General features: G+C 33.3%; 1 protein-coding gene across 1 annotated transcript; it reads right to left on the bottom strand.

The window, feature by feature from the left end:
* Positions 1 to 3247: 3247 nt before the first annotated feature.
* LOC127902394 (uncharacterized) lies at positions 3248 to 4920 on the bottom strand. The gene is made up of 6 exons (XM_052441302.1): positions 4769 to 4920; positions 4567 to 4671; positions 4406 to 4472; positions 4241 to 4333; positions 3507 to 3605; positions 3248 to 3415 (listed from the first exon to the last, which is right to left on the bottom strand). The coding sequence occupies exons 1-6, from the start codon at positions 4918 to 4920 to the stop codon at positions 3401 to 3403; spliced, it is 531 nt and encodes a 176-aa protein (XP_052297262.1). The 3' UTR covers positions 3248 to 3400.
* Between the last annotated feature and the right edge of the window lie 11762 nt (positions 4921 to 16682).

Here is a 16682-nt window from a genome sequence, read left to right as displayed (position 1 = left end):
CTTTATGCCGGAACTTCTTTGCCGGAGAGACAGAGACGGAGACGGAGTGGATGATGAGTTTTCTGTACGAAAGGATTTGGGTTTCATAAAGGGGACGGACTCTTAGGTTGCCAGCATTTAACGGTACCAAATCCCAAGGGCCTCGTAACCGTTGGTTTAAAATTCAAATAAAGGGGCAGATTTCTGCCACATCACCTCGTCCGCAATTAAATATGACACGACTCCTGGCAACCTTTTCCAGCCCCACGCGAACGAGAACCGTTGAGTTTCTACTGCAGGTCCATTACATTACCCAACACCAGAAACTGGGGGACCTGTGTTTGAGGGAAGTACATCGAGGAGACCAGACGTGATGAGCAGGTGGTTGGTGGCAGGGTCCTGCGAGCAGGTGTATCCTGCAAGAGCCAAGTAGCAGGGGAATAGGAGCAGGAGTATTCTGTTTGTCCACGAATATGCCATTCGGGAGGCCGAACTCCTGTCAGAGGCATAAGGTCACTCCTGCTAGGCATGGAGGCGAGGAGACGCAGTCAACGACAGTTGGCAGGACGTGCATTCCTATCCGAGAGTTAAGGCACGAGGGTCATCTCCATTCGCCGACAATGGCGGTAATAGGGCGTCCACACCCGAGAGTGGCGAGAATGACGGGCGTGGACTGCGGAAGATCTGGATTCAGAGGAAGCCTATAAAAAGGTAACCAACGAAGGTAAAAGGGTTAGAATTTTTGCTATTTGAACTAAGAAAAAGAGAACTCTAAGAACTGAGATTACAGAAAAGCCATAAGATCTGTGGCAAGCGTTCCCAGAACCTTCACATCTGACTTGAGCGTCGGAGGGTTTACGCCGGGAAAACAACCGGCGTGCTCTGATTCGTTTCTGTGAACGCAGGGATACTTGGAGAAGAAAGCATACGAGGAGAGATCCTGACCGAGGTGAAGTTGATCGAGCAGATATCCTGGTCGTAGGATGAGTATAACCAGAATCTCGCATCAACAACATAAATGCATGCGGGTTGCTAAGTTTGATTGTTAATTAGACCTGATCCGCAATTCTATGCGTTTTTTAAATTTTTGATCGCGAAATTTAGTTAATTTAATTTAATAGTGTTAGATCATCATCACTATGAAATTAATAGTTAAAGAAATTCTTTTGACACGGCCTTTATGAAACCTTGTATGTGATACTTTGCTTATAAAAGTATTTGGATTGTTTTTTGTATTTATATTTTAAAATTACTAGAAACAAGTTATTTGAAGTGTGATACTTTGTGAAATGTTAAAACCTTATGATTTGGTTGTAATTTTGTTTTTGCTTATATATGTTTACGTTTGTTGGCTGTAAAGCATATATTGCTAATCCAGTAATTGCTGCTTGATTCTAAGGTTCTTTTACCTTATTATGCAAGGCAACAAAATTAGTCAAATTATGAATAAAATCTTTTACACTACACAAAAATTTATGCCATTTAGTGCACGTAAGAGAAAAGTTATTTGTATTATACATAACTTGATTGAAATGAAATAATATAATTGTAAAAATTAACAAAGTCAAATAAATTATACGCAACAATCTGAATCTTATAAATTCTTAAAAATGCCTACTCTTTGTATATGGTAAGGTAAGAATTTTGAGATCAGTCTTCAGTTTGACAAAAAAATTATATCCGAACTCATAGTCTTTCCTTAGTGAAGCAAAGAAATTCGTGACCAATAATGTGATCATATAACCAGTTAACCACTAGGTAAGTAAATTATGTATCATACATAAGTCAATAACTAGATTTTTTAAAAGTTAATTACAATATAATTGAATGACAACCTAATTTTCTCCTACCCATGTGAGCTAAGCGCTACATAAGAATGAGATTTTTTGAATAATAACAAAAAGTACAAGTAAATAAAATATATTTATTTAAGCTAAATGCTACATGAGAAGTTCCTTTTATATACTAGTCTCTGTCTCTCTTCCCCTCTCTCTTTCTCTCTCATACTAGTCTCTCTCTCTCTCTCTCTCTCTCTCTCTTAGGAGTATTTTATCGTACAATCTAAGTATTATTTTAAGTTCATTTTTTAAAAGATTGGAGAGTGGATCAAATTTAAATCGATTTTTTTAGCCTTTACCTCCCCTAAAATTCAAAATGTATTAACTAGCTAAATAAAATACTTGAAAATTGTTTGACTAAGTCATTGAGGCCATAATTTAAACACTGATAGATAGTTAAAAAGTTCCAATAAAATATGATCATCTAATGGTGTCTTTACAGTTTTGTAACCACAAACAGTACAATGTCTCTATCAAATGAAATGTTTCTACCCAAAATCAATTTCTTTTTTACTATATGGAATTAATCGATTTGGAATTGCGGATTTTTAATAGATATAATAGAATACCCCAAGTATTTTGATAGTATTCTAAAATTAATGTTGACTTAGCGCATGGCTTCGGGCGTCACTGTCATGAACTTGGTCAGTCTAACAAATATAATGTAACTCATGGTATCATCAAAATATGTGCAACCTCGCTTAGTAGAAACCAGATCAGATTAGGGCAAATGATCTCAATTGTCTTGGTCAAATCTTTTGTGACTTCATCAATAGATATAACATGTAGCCACGCCACAATTTTTTTTATTTTAATTGGAATGCTTAGAAGTCTGTTAAAGATTATAATGTCACCTAATTAAGAATAATATCAATTCACTACTAGAAAAATGGGCTTTACTGACACCAATTTAGTGTCAGTAATTACTTTTGCTGACACTTGTTAATTGTGTCAGTAATGCTCAAGCCAGAACACACTGACACTAATCTTTGGTGTCAGTGATTTTTGCGTCAGTATTTTGTGTCACTATAGTATCACCACCATAGTGATACTATGATGTTAGTATCAGTTGATACTATTTTTATGTCAGTATTTTGTGTCACTAGAGAGTCACAAGGATAGTGACTCAATCGCGTTAGCATTTAATGATACTATTTACATGTCACTGATTTATGTGACTACAGTATCAGGAATCCACTGACTCAATAACATCAAAAATTCTTATCGTCATTTAAATAATTAGTGTCAGTATTAACGGTGCTATACCGGTTGTGTTTTATTTTTTTTAATGACATTATTCATGTTTATTTTACAATTAAAATAAACCCAAAATATATTAAACATACCAAATCTTGTAATGCAATTCACATAATACACATTTCAAATACATCAGTTAAATTAAAATAGTTCAAATACATCATTGTTTGGGGGTAAAAAACAAGTTCAAGTACAAAATTAAGCTTTGAACAAGTAGTATTCACGATAAAGTACTAAATTAATTTCGGAAAATTTAGCCAAGAAGAAAAAACAGATAACAATGTCACTGATTTTGGAGTCACTGATTTTGGAGTCCGCATATGCCTTCATTTTTTTTCCACCTACAAGTATATAAAATCAATTAGCACACCACAAAAAATAAATCACAGATTTGTTTTAAGGAAAAATAATCATAAATTACTTGTATGTTACCTCGCGATTGTAGGCTGTAATTAACTTGGCAACGTATGTAGCCCACTGATCACGAAGTCGCGAGAGGTCCTTGACAGTGTATTCCTCAACTCCCTTGAACTTTAATTTTAAAACAAGTTATTCACCGAAAATCCTTGACTAAACTACTTAATTATCATTCATTTAAATACATTTGTGTGTTAACAATTAAAGCCAACAAATAAACTCCAACAATGTTACTGTTTTATCCAAAATTATATAGGTAAATACTGAACATCCTGATCATGGTAATTCAAAAAAAAAAAACAACTTGTGAACCCCAACAGCAACAATATTTGATAGCCGAAGCAACTTGTGAACCCCAACAGTACGCGATTTAATACAAATATGGATGTAGATACAAAACCTTAATTAGGATGACAACTTATCCTCATCAAAGTAAAGTACAAGCAACGACACCATAGCACATCCCCACTAACAACTACTTTGCAACCCAAACAATTGTTTTGTGTTGGGATATGCAGTACATTGTGTATATCCCAAATCCTAATTCATGTCTATATGGATATTCATATAATCTATTCAACAGTATGCAACATAGTCACCATTATAAGTACCCTCACAGTTTATAAAATGCATACAATACGCAATAAAAAGATAACTGTAAAGAAGCACACAGGTGTTTGAGCTGATTCATTTCACAATAAATTAAAACAATATGATACAGTATTGTAAAAATCATTTTCAATACTTACATTATTTTTCAGAACGTTCACATTTGTGATGATATCTTGCATGTATTTCATCACATAGTAACCACATTCAAAGCTGCTCGGCTGCCTCGGACACTACAAGATCAAAATTACATTAATTTTTTACTGTACGTTAACAATAATTAGTTAGGTTTGTCTGATTTTTACCTTGACAGGTATCCATTGAACATTGGCCTTTGTATCAGAATTTAAACTCTGATGTATTCGAATCCCCCTACAATTAAGAGACATAGCTAACGTTAGCAAATAATTAGCATAAGACATAAAAATAAAATAGCATGATCAAAGATACAAATAACAAACTTAACTGATTGACAATCTGCATTAGCTCTTCATCAGGACTACCTTCCAAAGGATCAAGGTAATAGGTTGTACGTCTCACCATATCAATTGCCAATAACACCCAGTGGGCACTAAACAAAGTAAAAATTGTTCTCACACATGAATTACAAGTAAAAGTGATTAATCTACAAATTAAAGAATATTACTAGCAAATGAAAAAGGTTATACCCAGGGTTATACGGGAATACGATGACTTGTCCCAATTCTGCCAAGCCTAACAGTTTTGAAATGTATTGAGTCCTGTCTTTGAAACTGACCCTTGGATATAGCTTCTCAAAAAGCCCAAACTGAACTGGTTTAGTACTTCCATTGCTCTCCATCTCCTCATACAGATGTCTAAGAGGAAACAAATATATATAACGAAGTAAGTTTGAATATAGGAAACAAAATAATAGGGCCAAGTTTACTAAAACATAAGTTATGATTTACCGTACTTGATCCATATGTTAATGATGCAGTTGGAGACCTCTTTAAACTCGATGATTTCAGCACAAATCATTTTGTCCAAGTGTGTCATGCCGAATCCTGATCAACCGAGGTAAAGAATTCTCGATGAACATGGTAAACATGTTCATATATTCACTCCTGTCATTCTTTCTTGATCGTACTGCTGCCCGTGTATTCTTCACACGTACATTGAGGTCTTTTGCTGCTGGTCTGATGACTCGGGGTTCTTTTTTGGCTATTTCTGCTGGTCTGATGACTCTGGGTTCTTTTTTGGCTACTTCTGCTGGTATGATGACTCTGGGTTCTTTTTTGGCTACTTCTGCTGGTCTGATGACTGGTGGTTCTTTGTTGGGTACTTCTGCTGGTCTGATGACTGGTGGTTCTTTGTTGGGTACTTTGTCATGACAGGAGAACTGCCTATCTAGTACTTTAGGAGTTAGTCGAGGAGATCTTCTCGGTGTGGGCTTTGAAGTAATTTCACAGTCTACTTTTTCGGGGGTTTGTTGAGGAGTTGCTTGGGAAATTGTGGTGGGACTATCCTTGATTTTACTCTTCACAGATTTTGGAGTCGACTTACCCGATGGGAAATCAGCCTTTGCAATAATCAAAATACATACCATTACTAGTAATACATGCATATACAAATGGAAATAAAATAATGACATGTAACAGGCCATATACCTTTCTTTTTCCAAGAGTTTCAGGGGATTGTTGATCATTGTCAATCTGAACACCAGTGGAAGTTTTGGGCTTAAGAAAGTTAGAACTTCCAACTTCAGTATTGCTGTACGCGTTTAACCTTGCATTCATGCGTTCTAATTGAGCAGACATGAATTGGAAACTCTCTTGATACATCTTTCTTTCTCTTGCTAACTCAGTGGCATCAGGGACATGAAAGTACATAGATGCGGTGACGAATTGCCCCACTCCTTGCACCCTACTTCCATTTGGCTGCTTCTGAAGAGCTTCACCTAGAATGTCATGTGACCCTTGTGATTGGAATGTTCCTTGTTCAACATGACTCTTCAGCTCATTCTACAAAAAAAAATATTGTAAATCCGCAATTACGAGTACAAGACATCAGCTAAACTAAACTAATATCCTTCTTGAATCTTTAACAAAAAGCAAATCCATATACAGTTCAAATTGAAACTACAGAAAATATTACAAGACAACACCTCAAACAAGTTTTAACCTTTTAATATGCGAAGAAATCAGTTCTGATGAAATCTTACTGAGTTTCTGTCAATTGTAAATGTTGCCATACAATTATTACAAAAAGCAGTATATATGTACGTTAATATCTACCCCCACACACACATATTATAAAGAAAATTCATAAGAATTAAGTATACAAGTGACTTACTATTTTCTCAGCAATTGGCGTCACATCAGAAGCATATTTGCCATCTCGGTCTGCTCGTGCCATTAACCAAGCTTCACTGCGATCAATCTCCCGCTCAGAAACTCCACTCTCCTTTTTCTGTTACAAGGTGACATAAAACATAAATAATTGATTCTATTATATTATACGCATTAGATTACTTATGTTACTGTAATTACTCCATATTACCACACTTACTTTTCTATACAACATGCCACCATATCCTGTGCTACCCAAGCGATGGTTGTAGACATTCTTTGCTCTTTTGTCTTTTGCCTTCTTACTTTTTTCCTGCACAAACAGTTTATATGAAGAACAAAAAGTTACCACTGATTATTAGTAACTACCAACAATTAAATCAGGTAATATTAACAAACAACACACCTGAAATTGTTCAGACAAAACTTTGTCAACAAAAAGTTTCCAATCTTCTTTTTTAATGCTTGGATATTCAATAGGAGGCAACCTTAGTGACTTTCGATCGTCCTTGTTAGGTAGAACGAATTCAGTTGCCAGTTCACAACGAAAGTTTCTTGATGCAACCCCCATCCACTTTAATACTTGGCTTTTGCATTTCAAGCTCAATTTGAATTTTTTCTGTCAACCAATAACATGGATTAGCAACAACTTTAAAAAAATCTGGAAGTTATATAAAATCTTTAAACATACTATGAAACAAGAAAACAAAACCTGAAAATGAACCCACAAAGTTTCCTTCATCTCCAGTGGCACACGCCTCCAATCATCAAGTAAAATTGAAATTGTTTCACGTACAATGACTCCAATGTAACTCCTAAGATCATTTCTTCCCTTACCAATCGGAACACCATAAGAATTGTACTCAATTGCAGCTTCATGACTAACTTCTTGTTTTTGCAAACCTTTTTTTTTTGTTTGTTTTCTTCTCCTTGGTCTTCCGTCGAGCTCCGGAAGAGTGAACTCAACATCGTCAGCCATCTCCTACAATCCTGAAAATGATTAAAATAAATAAGTATATCATTTAGATTAATAAGTTAATACAAGAGCAATAGCATATAATGAAATAAATAAATCACTTACTGGAAAACTTTGAAAATTGGTGCTGGAAACTAACTACAATAATGCATTCACTGATTTTCTAAATCAATATCTATTGGAATAGCATCACAATCTTTTCTGTCATAAATTCCTTCATCATCTTTCTCATCCAACTCACATACTGGAAGTTTGTTAGATAATGGAGAAAATACATCCACGTCTTCACATCTTTCCCCATTTAACTTATAAGCTTTGTCGGTCACTGAACAAACTATTGATTTATTATTCTCTAGCTGGTCCTTTACATAAAATACTTGCTTTGCATGACAAGCCAGAATAAAGCAATCAGATTTATAGCCAATCCGATTTAAATCAACTACAGTGAAACCTAAATTGTCAGTGCAAACCCCTCTATCATCTACCCAATCACACTTGAAAAGTGTTTTTTTAACCATTAGATAATCAAGCTGCCAAATCTCATCAATGACTCCATAAAACGTCATGTCTCCAAAATGAGGACTTTTATCTTTTGAGCTTGAAATCTGTAGAGTGTTAGCAACAACCCTAACACCACTATTTTGGGTCACACGATTACAGTCCCGGTCCCTCGTTGTAAAATTGAAGCCATTTATCTCGTAGCCAGAGAAGGTCACCACGCTTGAGCGTGGTTTGTTTGCTAACCAGCACACTATTTCGTCAATCGGCACATTATTTGCTTTATCATGTGCCACCTATAAATTAATTTAACAAGTACAGTAATTAGTAACATGTAGAAAAATCTTGTTAAGTTTATATCCTATATTGTATTTAGTTAAGTAATTCTAACCTTTGCTTGTAACCAACCAGAAAATGTTCGTATGTGTTCATTTTGCAACCACAGATTTGTTTTTGCCTTATAGGGGTTTCTTGATGCCAAATAATGCATATGCTCCCTACAGTGAAACATATTAAGATTTAAAAACTAGTATATTAATCTAATAATACAATAGTAATATTTTTTTGAAAAATTAACAACTTACTCGATATATATTTGGATTTCAGGGGTGTTCATTAGAACACACCGGTGTGCTTGTGCCAACAAAGGATCATCAACCACCTTTATGTTTGCACCTCCCAAAGGCTTTTCGATAGATAAATCAGTTGGACAACCAGTAGGCAGCCCAATAACATCACAATTTGAGAGGTACTCAGCACAAAATGCAAGTGCTTCTTCTGCAATATAACTTTCTACAATACAACCCTCAGGGCGGTAGCGATTACGAACATAATCCTTGAGAGTTTTCATTTGTCTCTCAAAAGGATACATCCATCGAAGATAAACAGGCCCACATAACCTAACTTGTTCAACTAAGTGGACTGTTAAATGGATCATTATGTCAAAAAAGCTAGGTGGGAAGTACTGCTGCAGTAAGCATAAAGTGATTACAAGTTCCTCTTGCAATTGGTCAAGAGTATTAGGATCTACCACTTTACAGCACAATGTATTAAAAAAGAAGCACATCCTGATTATGGCCGTTCTCACATTTATAGGCAAACAATTTCGAATGGCTAATGGTAGAAATTGTTGCATCAAAGTATGACAGTCATGGGACTTAAGGCCTTAAAGCCGACAATCATCTATTGAAACAAGGTTTTGGACATTGGAAGAATACCCATCAGGGACTTTCACACTCAGCAAGGTTTCACAAAACTGTTTTTTTTCTTTTTTACTCAAAGTATAAGGAGCTGGAGGTAGGACTTTGTTTTTTTTGTTTGTTTCATCAGGAACTAGTTTTCCCCTGATCTTCAAAGACTCCAGATCTTTTCTAGCATTAATCCCATCTTTTGTTTTGCCTGGTTGATGAAGTAATGTGCCATATATGTTTTCGCACACATTTTTTTCAATGTGCATCACATCTAATTGATGGCGAACTAATAAATGCTTCCAATAATCTAATTCAAAAAAGATTGACTTTTTTTTGTACAATTTTTCAGTTATGTTCTCATCACCACCACCACCACCACCACCACCGCCATCATGTTTCCGCTTTTTGGCCTTCTTTTTCCCGAACTTAATATCTATATCTTCCACCATATTAAAGATTTCCTCACCAGACAAAGTTTTAGGAGGCTCATTCCACTCTTGCTTCCCATTAAAAATCTTTTTCAGTTTCCGAAATAGGTGACCGAGTGGTAGAAAGCGGCGATGGCCCATATATGACATTTTCCTACTATGTGGCAGCCAACATGCACAAGTGTCTATCCCACAAATTGGGCAAGCATAATAGCCCTTAACAGTACAACCAGAGAGGTTTCCGTATGCTGGAAAGTCACTAATTGTCCACATCAAGACAGCCCGTAAATTAAAGGTTTCTTTTCTATAAGAATCATAAACATCAATACCTACATCCCATAGAGTTTTTAAGTCCTCAATCAAAGGTGCTAGGTATACATCTAGATCATTTCCAGGTTGTTTAGGGCCAGATATCAAAAGTGACAACATCAAAAACTTTCTCTTCATACACAACCATGGAGGAAGATTATATGTTATTAATATAACAGGCCAACAACTATAAGTAGTGCTAAGTGTACTATGTGGGTTAACCCCATCAGTTGAGAGAGCTAAACGGAGATTTCTAGGTTCTTGTGCAAATTTTGGCCACTTATTGTCAATTAGTTGCCAGGCTGGTGAGTCTGCTGGGTGGCGAAGTTTGCCATCTCTAATTCTTTTATTAGCATGCCATGTTAAATTTTGAGCTGTTTGTGGTGATTGAAACAATCTTTTCAACCTAGGAATAGGTGGAAAATACCATAATACCTTTTTAGGAACCCCTTTCCTAAATTTTGTTGAGCTATCTTTTTTTTTTGATACCTAGATGCTCCACAATTTGGGCATTCAGCAAGATCAGCAAATTCATTCCTATACAAAATGCAGTCATTTGGACATGCATGTATTTTTTCATACTCTAAGCCTAGCACTTTCATTGTTTTCTTAACCTCGTACATTGACATAGGTAGAGTATTATTATTTGGCAAAATATCAGCAAGGACTTCTAACAAAGCAGAAAACCCTTTATCGGACCACCCATAGTTCCCTTTCACATTGTAAAGTCTCATTAAACTAGATAACTTTGAATGTTTTGCACCCGGGTACAAAGGCTTTTCAGCATCTTCAAGCATATCCTTAAAAGAACTAGGATCTCTATCACAATGCTCGTAAGCATCTTCGACCATGTCAATTATATTACTGTAATCATGACATCTAAATCTTTGACTATGTGAATGGTCTTCACAGTTTGTAAATGTAGATTTAGAGTCAGTCTCACCATGCCAAGTCCAAACAATATATCTTGGGAGAAAACCTTTTTCAAATAAATGATCCTTCACTTGTTGAGGAGTATGAAACTCCATATTACAACAAAAGGTGCAAGGACATCTAATTGACATTCGATTTTCAGCATTCAAAATGGCAAAATCTAAGAAATCAGCAACTCCAGAACGATACTCTACAGACAATCTATCACAAGTTATCCAACTTCTGTCCATTTCAAATATTTTACCTGTTCACATATGTAATGTTAGTTTAAGTTTAATTAAATTGCATGATTAATTTAAAGTTCAATGTTATTATGATTATAGTTGTAATAATAAACTTATAATTCTGGAAAATCATTAATAGCCCTATAAATCATTAATTATAATAATAATTTAGACAAAATCCTGAAATTGAAACAAAATAAGTTTTGAAACTTAAATAGGAGATTAATAGGTAAGATGGGTGCTAATGGCTTTTTAAGTAGTCGAACTAATTCATAAGTCAAGTAACTAACAAAAGTTAAGAGTTCAAATAAATAATGTCTTCATACCACTTTGCAAGCCATTTTTTAAGATTCTATAAATCATTTTTTAACTTCAAATACAACATGCAGAACTACTTTAAAACAAGCATTTCTTTATTGAATCAAACACAAATCATCAACTTTATACAATCTCAAAATACTCACAACCACGAACTTAATTAATTCATATCATAGTCATTGTCTCTATTACAAATCGTCCAACCAAAACAGAATAAATAAACAAGTAGGATTATATAACAAAATTTGCCTCTCTTTACATGAAACAGAGATGTAAATAGTTTGTAACCACTAAATACACAGTCATTCAGCTAATATAACACCCAAACAATCATCTCCTAATCACAAAGGCAAAAGCTAAAATCAAATTTCATATTTTAGTACATTCAAAATCAACTAACTTATTGCTCAAAGTTAAGAAACGGAGCTAACAGTTTATTTCAGAAACTAAAAAAAATGCACATTCTTAGTTTTAAATAACAATGACAGTAAATCACATGCACAAAAGTTTGAAACTGACCTCAAATGTGGCAGAAAAAACTGAGTCGCAGCAGCAAGTGTTTTGAGTTTAAGTAATGCACCACTTAAAATGCCTGTATTTTTGGACTGCATGTGAGTGAAGATATAGAAAAATAAGAACAAAAATTTCAAGTTACGAATAAATAAATAAAAAAAAATATTTGGAAAACAAAACCCACCAGGGTTGCACGACTGTTCAATTTCTGAATATCTGAAACAACCCAAAAATAAAAATTCAAAAATATTATTCATAAGCCAAATTAAAACAAACCCAATAATTAAATTGCACAAAAAAATAAAACATTCCGCCATTACCAGCTGATAACCTCCTCTACAGTTCTTTCTCTGGACTTAACTTGTCAGGGAGAATGAGATTACCTGAATACCGAACCGATGGTGCCACTTCACCCCTTGTCGATGGCTTTTACTTGCTTGCCTAGTATAGCCACTGGATGGTTAAGTTGGAGAAAAACCCCTTCGATAACAAGCGATTAGGGTTTTGGTTTGTGTTTCAATTTGGGGAAAATGGAAAAACGAATCAGAGTTTTAGGTTTTCATTATCTATCTAAATTAATTGAATTTAATTTGTAAATGGATAGTGCAAAACAGAAGAGATCGAGAAGAGAAAAACGAAAGCGAAAGTGAACGATGAAAGCAAGATAGAGACAATCGATATAGTCTAGATGGGGAGAACAAGTGTGTTTTATGTTATTGTTATTTATATTTTCATTTTTTAATAATTTAAATATTATTATGACTTTGACTCATCGAGATTTGATGGTCTGTGCTCCAAACATTAAAGCTTTAAATCTTAGAGCTCCCAGGTTCGAGTTGGAGCTAAAACAAAATTTTTATGAATTTTTTTATCATTGATACTTTAGTGTTAGTGATTTTTGATGTTTAGTTTACTGACACCCTAGTATCATTAATCCCTGATTCCTATTTGTCAAAAGCAGAAAATGGTGCATATGTACATAAGTACTGACACTTTTTGCAAAGTGTCAGTAAAACTCATTTTTCTAGTAGTGAAATGGGCATCAAGAAAATAATTAATGATTTTCAGTCCTCAAAAAAAAAAAAAAGGCAAAATTATCTTGACACTTTATAAGTGGGGAAATTATGCACATTTTTAGAGAAGTAAATAATTTATTTTAACCATGAACAGAATCAATTATTGACAAAACTAGAAGGAATGAAACTAAATTGTTATTTGGAACCGCTACAAAATTGGGTTTTTTGACAGAATAAATTTGTCACAGATCATGTTATTGACATAATTTTATTCCGTCCAAAAAGTCCTTGTAAGAATATAGATTAATGACAAAATATTTCTGTCAAGGAATTGTGTTACAATTCTTTATTTACATGGAATCTGACGTGGCAAATGACATGGCATCTCAATTTGTAAACATGGCATTTGAGATGGCAAATAAGTTTTATGCTTACATGACATTTTATGCTGAGTCATTTTTTTGAGCTTAATTTATGTCAAAAATTTAGGTAATATTATTATTATTATTATTAATCTTAAAATAATTAATTTGTTCTTTTCAATTACCAACAACCCTTATTTTTGTAGTTCCCTTACGATTATAAAATCATTTTTATCCATTAAATATTTTTAAAAACCACAATGCAATTTAAAAATATTTCAACTATTCTGTTATTAAATATTTGCTGATATCATAAAAAATTACATACATTTTGTCGCAAGTTAACGTAAAGAAAATTTCTTTTTGCCAGAACCATAAATCATTGGAGATTACAATCCTCTCCCGACGCCAATTACATCGCTTTAAAAGGAACAATTACATTTGCTCAAATTGAATCTAAAGACATGCTCAATACTAAAATCTCAACAGCTCACATAATCAGCAACAATGCTTGAACCTGAAGGCATAACCAAAATCTTAGCAAGTTGAATCCGCAGGCATGACAGAAAATTGCATCAACACTTCTCCAATATCTTAGCAAGTTGAATCTAATGCCATACGTCTTTTAAAAGTAAATATTACATAGTATTTAGGTTTAGGCCAATTAACCTATTCTAATTTCATCATGAGAATTAGATTTAATGAATGTTATAAAACATTGTCAAGCCTATACTACATGTTAAAAAAAAATCTATTGAAAATAACACATGGCATTATAACAAACACCTGGTGTACAAATTTTAAATTGTTATTTAAATTGTAACATTCATTAAATCTTGTAAAAATTGCAATCGCGACTAATTAAACAATCTCAATAAGAAAGATTGCAACCAAAAAAAATAATCTTGTAAATACAGTCGATATCGAAGACAATTTTGCAAACAAGCGAATATTATTATTCATATATCATAATTTTTAATAAAAGTAAACAGAGACCGTAAATTATAATGTAGAAAGCGTGATTAAATTTATAATAAACAAAGAACAAAGTAAAGTAAACGGCTTATTTGTGAGGACTAGATCAAGAAAAATAATTTTTTTACGTCACTTTGAGAGAGAGAGAGAGAGAGAGAGAGCCGAAGAGCCAAAGAGGAAGGCGAAATGCGAGAAAGAGAAGGCGAGAGGCGTGAGATTCGTTCCAAGCTTTCAATTTCAGAATGTTTTTGTGTTAATTTTATTTCAGCGGCACATAAAATAAAAAGGGGATTGAAGAGAAGAATTTTGAATTATTTTGATTTGGCGCACTTTTTGGGCGCCCATTCTGCCACTATTTGATATTTTAATTGTAAAACCTCAGGTTTATACTTTAATTTTTTTAAACCTTTTTCATTATATTTTATAAATTTATAATTTATAAGCTTTCTTATTAGATTACGTATTGAAAGTTAATTAAAATTTAAAACTTTAAATATATGTTCTGGATAGGTTAAACAAATATTAAATGTGTATTTCAATTTAAAATAAAATATATATTCTCTTTTTTTTTTTAGCACTTATTGGGTTTTTTTCACTGAGCTTAGGCTGAGTCCAACCTGAAACACTCAATCTCAAACTCGAGCCAAGATTTTCGAAAGACCCACCGAACATTTTAGATGGCAAATTCTTATTGGTTGAGCATGCCTTCTTAATATGATGAGGTGGCAAACTTGGCAATCTAAGATAATTAAAATAGTAAATTTTGTTTGATAGAATTTTATCATTGACTTTTTAAAGACATATTCACATCAGTTAAGTCATTGAAATCTTTTAAAATTATGTCATTTTTCAATGCCTACGTGGAATTACAAATTTAAAAAGAAAGTTCATTGATAAAATTATGTCAAACAAAATTAAAATATTTAAAACACATTTTTGTAAAATATTAAAAAGTGAGATTTTACTTAAACCTTTTGATAGTATTCTGTCAAAAATCACTTAACTTACTATTTGTGACAGAATTTTGCAACTATTCTCTTATAGAAAGGCCTCTAAGGTTTTGAAACGATTGTGTTTGCCACATCAGCAAAATAATATATTTGTCACAAAACTTTGACACATACATGACCACGTGAAAAAGCATTCTATCAAAGAAATTCAGTTTTGTAGTAGGGAGATTAATCTTCGGCGCAATACATAATGTTGGAATATTTATCGGTCGTCATTTATTTCTTTCTATATTAATTTTGTTGGATTAGAAAGCAACCAATCAACTAATCTATATTAATTTTCTATATTAATTTTCAACTATCTATTAGTGTCTAAATTATACTCTCAATGACTTAGTTACTTTTATTTAGTTAGCTAATAGATTTTGAATTTTAGCGGAGGTATGAGCTAAAAAAAAAATCGATTTAAATTTAATGCACTCTCCAATCTTTTAAAAAAAGAACTTAAAGAAATACCTAGATTGCACACACACACACACACACACACACACATATATATATATATATATATATAGAGAGAGAGAGAGAGAGAGAGAGACTAGAATATAAAAGAAACTTTTTATGTAGTGTTTAGCTTAAATAAGTATATTTTATTTACTTGTACTTTTTGTTATTATTTCAAAAACCTTATTCCTATGTAGTGTAAATTTTTGTGTAGTGTAAAATATTTTATTTATAATTTGACGGGTTTTATTATCTTGTATAATAAGATAACAAATATAAAGTAAATAACAATTGTTTAATAAAAATCTAATGGCCGTGAAAATTTGTGAGAGAGTTGGAAATGGGTGACAAGTGTACCTTGTTATATAAGATAACAAGAGCATAATTTGACAACTTAGAAGTACATTTTAATCTTAATTAAAAAAAATGAAGTGCATTTAATAAATCTACCCACGCGCATCAAATGCGCGTGAAAATAAAATACCTACACATGAGAAAACAATTTGACAACGCTCAACGTGCTGCCATGCAATCTTAAAACAAAATGTCGACTCAAAACAAATCTTTCAACTTTCAACAAAGACGTGAAGCAAAATTCAATCAAATGGCTGCAGCTTCATCGTCATCTTCACCATCTGCGTCCAACAAACCCACAAATTTCAGTCAAAAGCTGTTCATGTTCTCTCTTCTTCTCCTCTCCTTCTCGCTTTTCCTTGTCGTTTTGTCATTCAAACCTAAACAACAACCCCAGTTGGCTTACGAGCCACATAATAAATATAATACTAACCACTTATTACACAGACCCAAATGGCTCGATATTATCGAAAAACACATCAAGGATCACAAAATTAAAGTTGGTTTAAAAAATTGAGGTACATTAATATTTATAAACGAGATTGTGGTTTCATCTCGTTTTGCTTATCACATAAATTTTTCTAATCCTAGCAAATAATCATTCAACGAGGTTTTTATTTTTATTTTATTTTTTTTAATAAAATGACTAACGGTATAATTCCACAACTAGTGTGTGCATCTTCTACCAAACTTTCCCTGCTCAATTCCATTCTCCATTTATCA

Source organism: Citrus sinensis, chromosome 5 (assembly GCF_022201045.2).
Source record: "Citrus sinensis cultivar Valencia sweet orange chromosome 5, DVS_A1.0, whole genome shotgun sequence".
NCBI lineage: Eukaryota > Viridiplantae > Streptophyta > Magnoliopsida > Sapindales > Rutaceae > Citrus > Citrus sinensis.
Note: the sequence above shows the minus strand (reverse complement) of the source record. Positions and strands in the feature narration are given on the sequence as shown.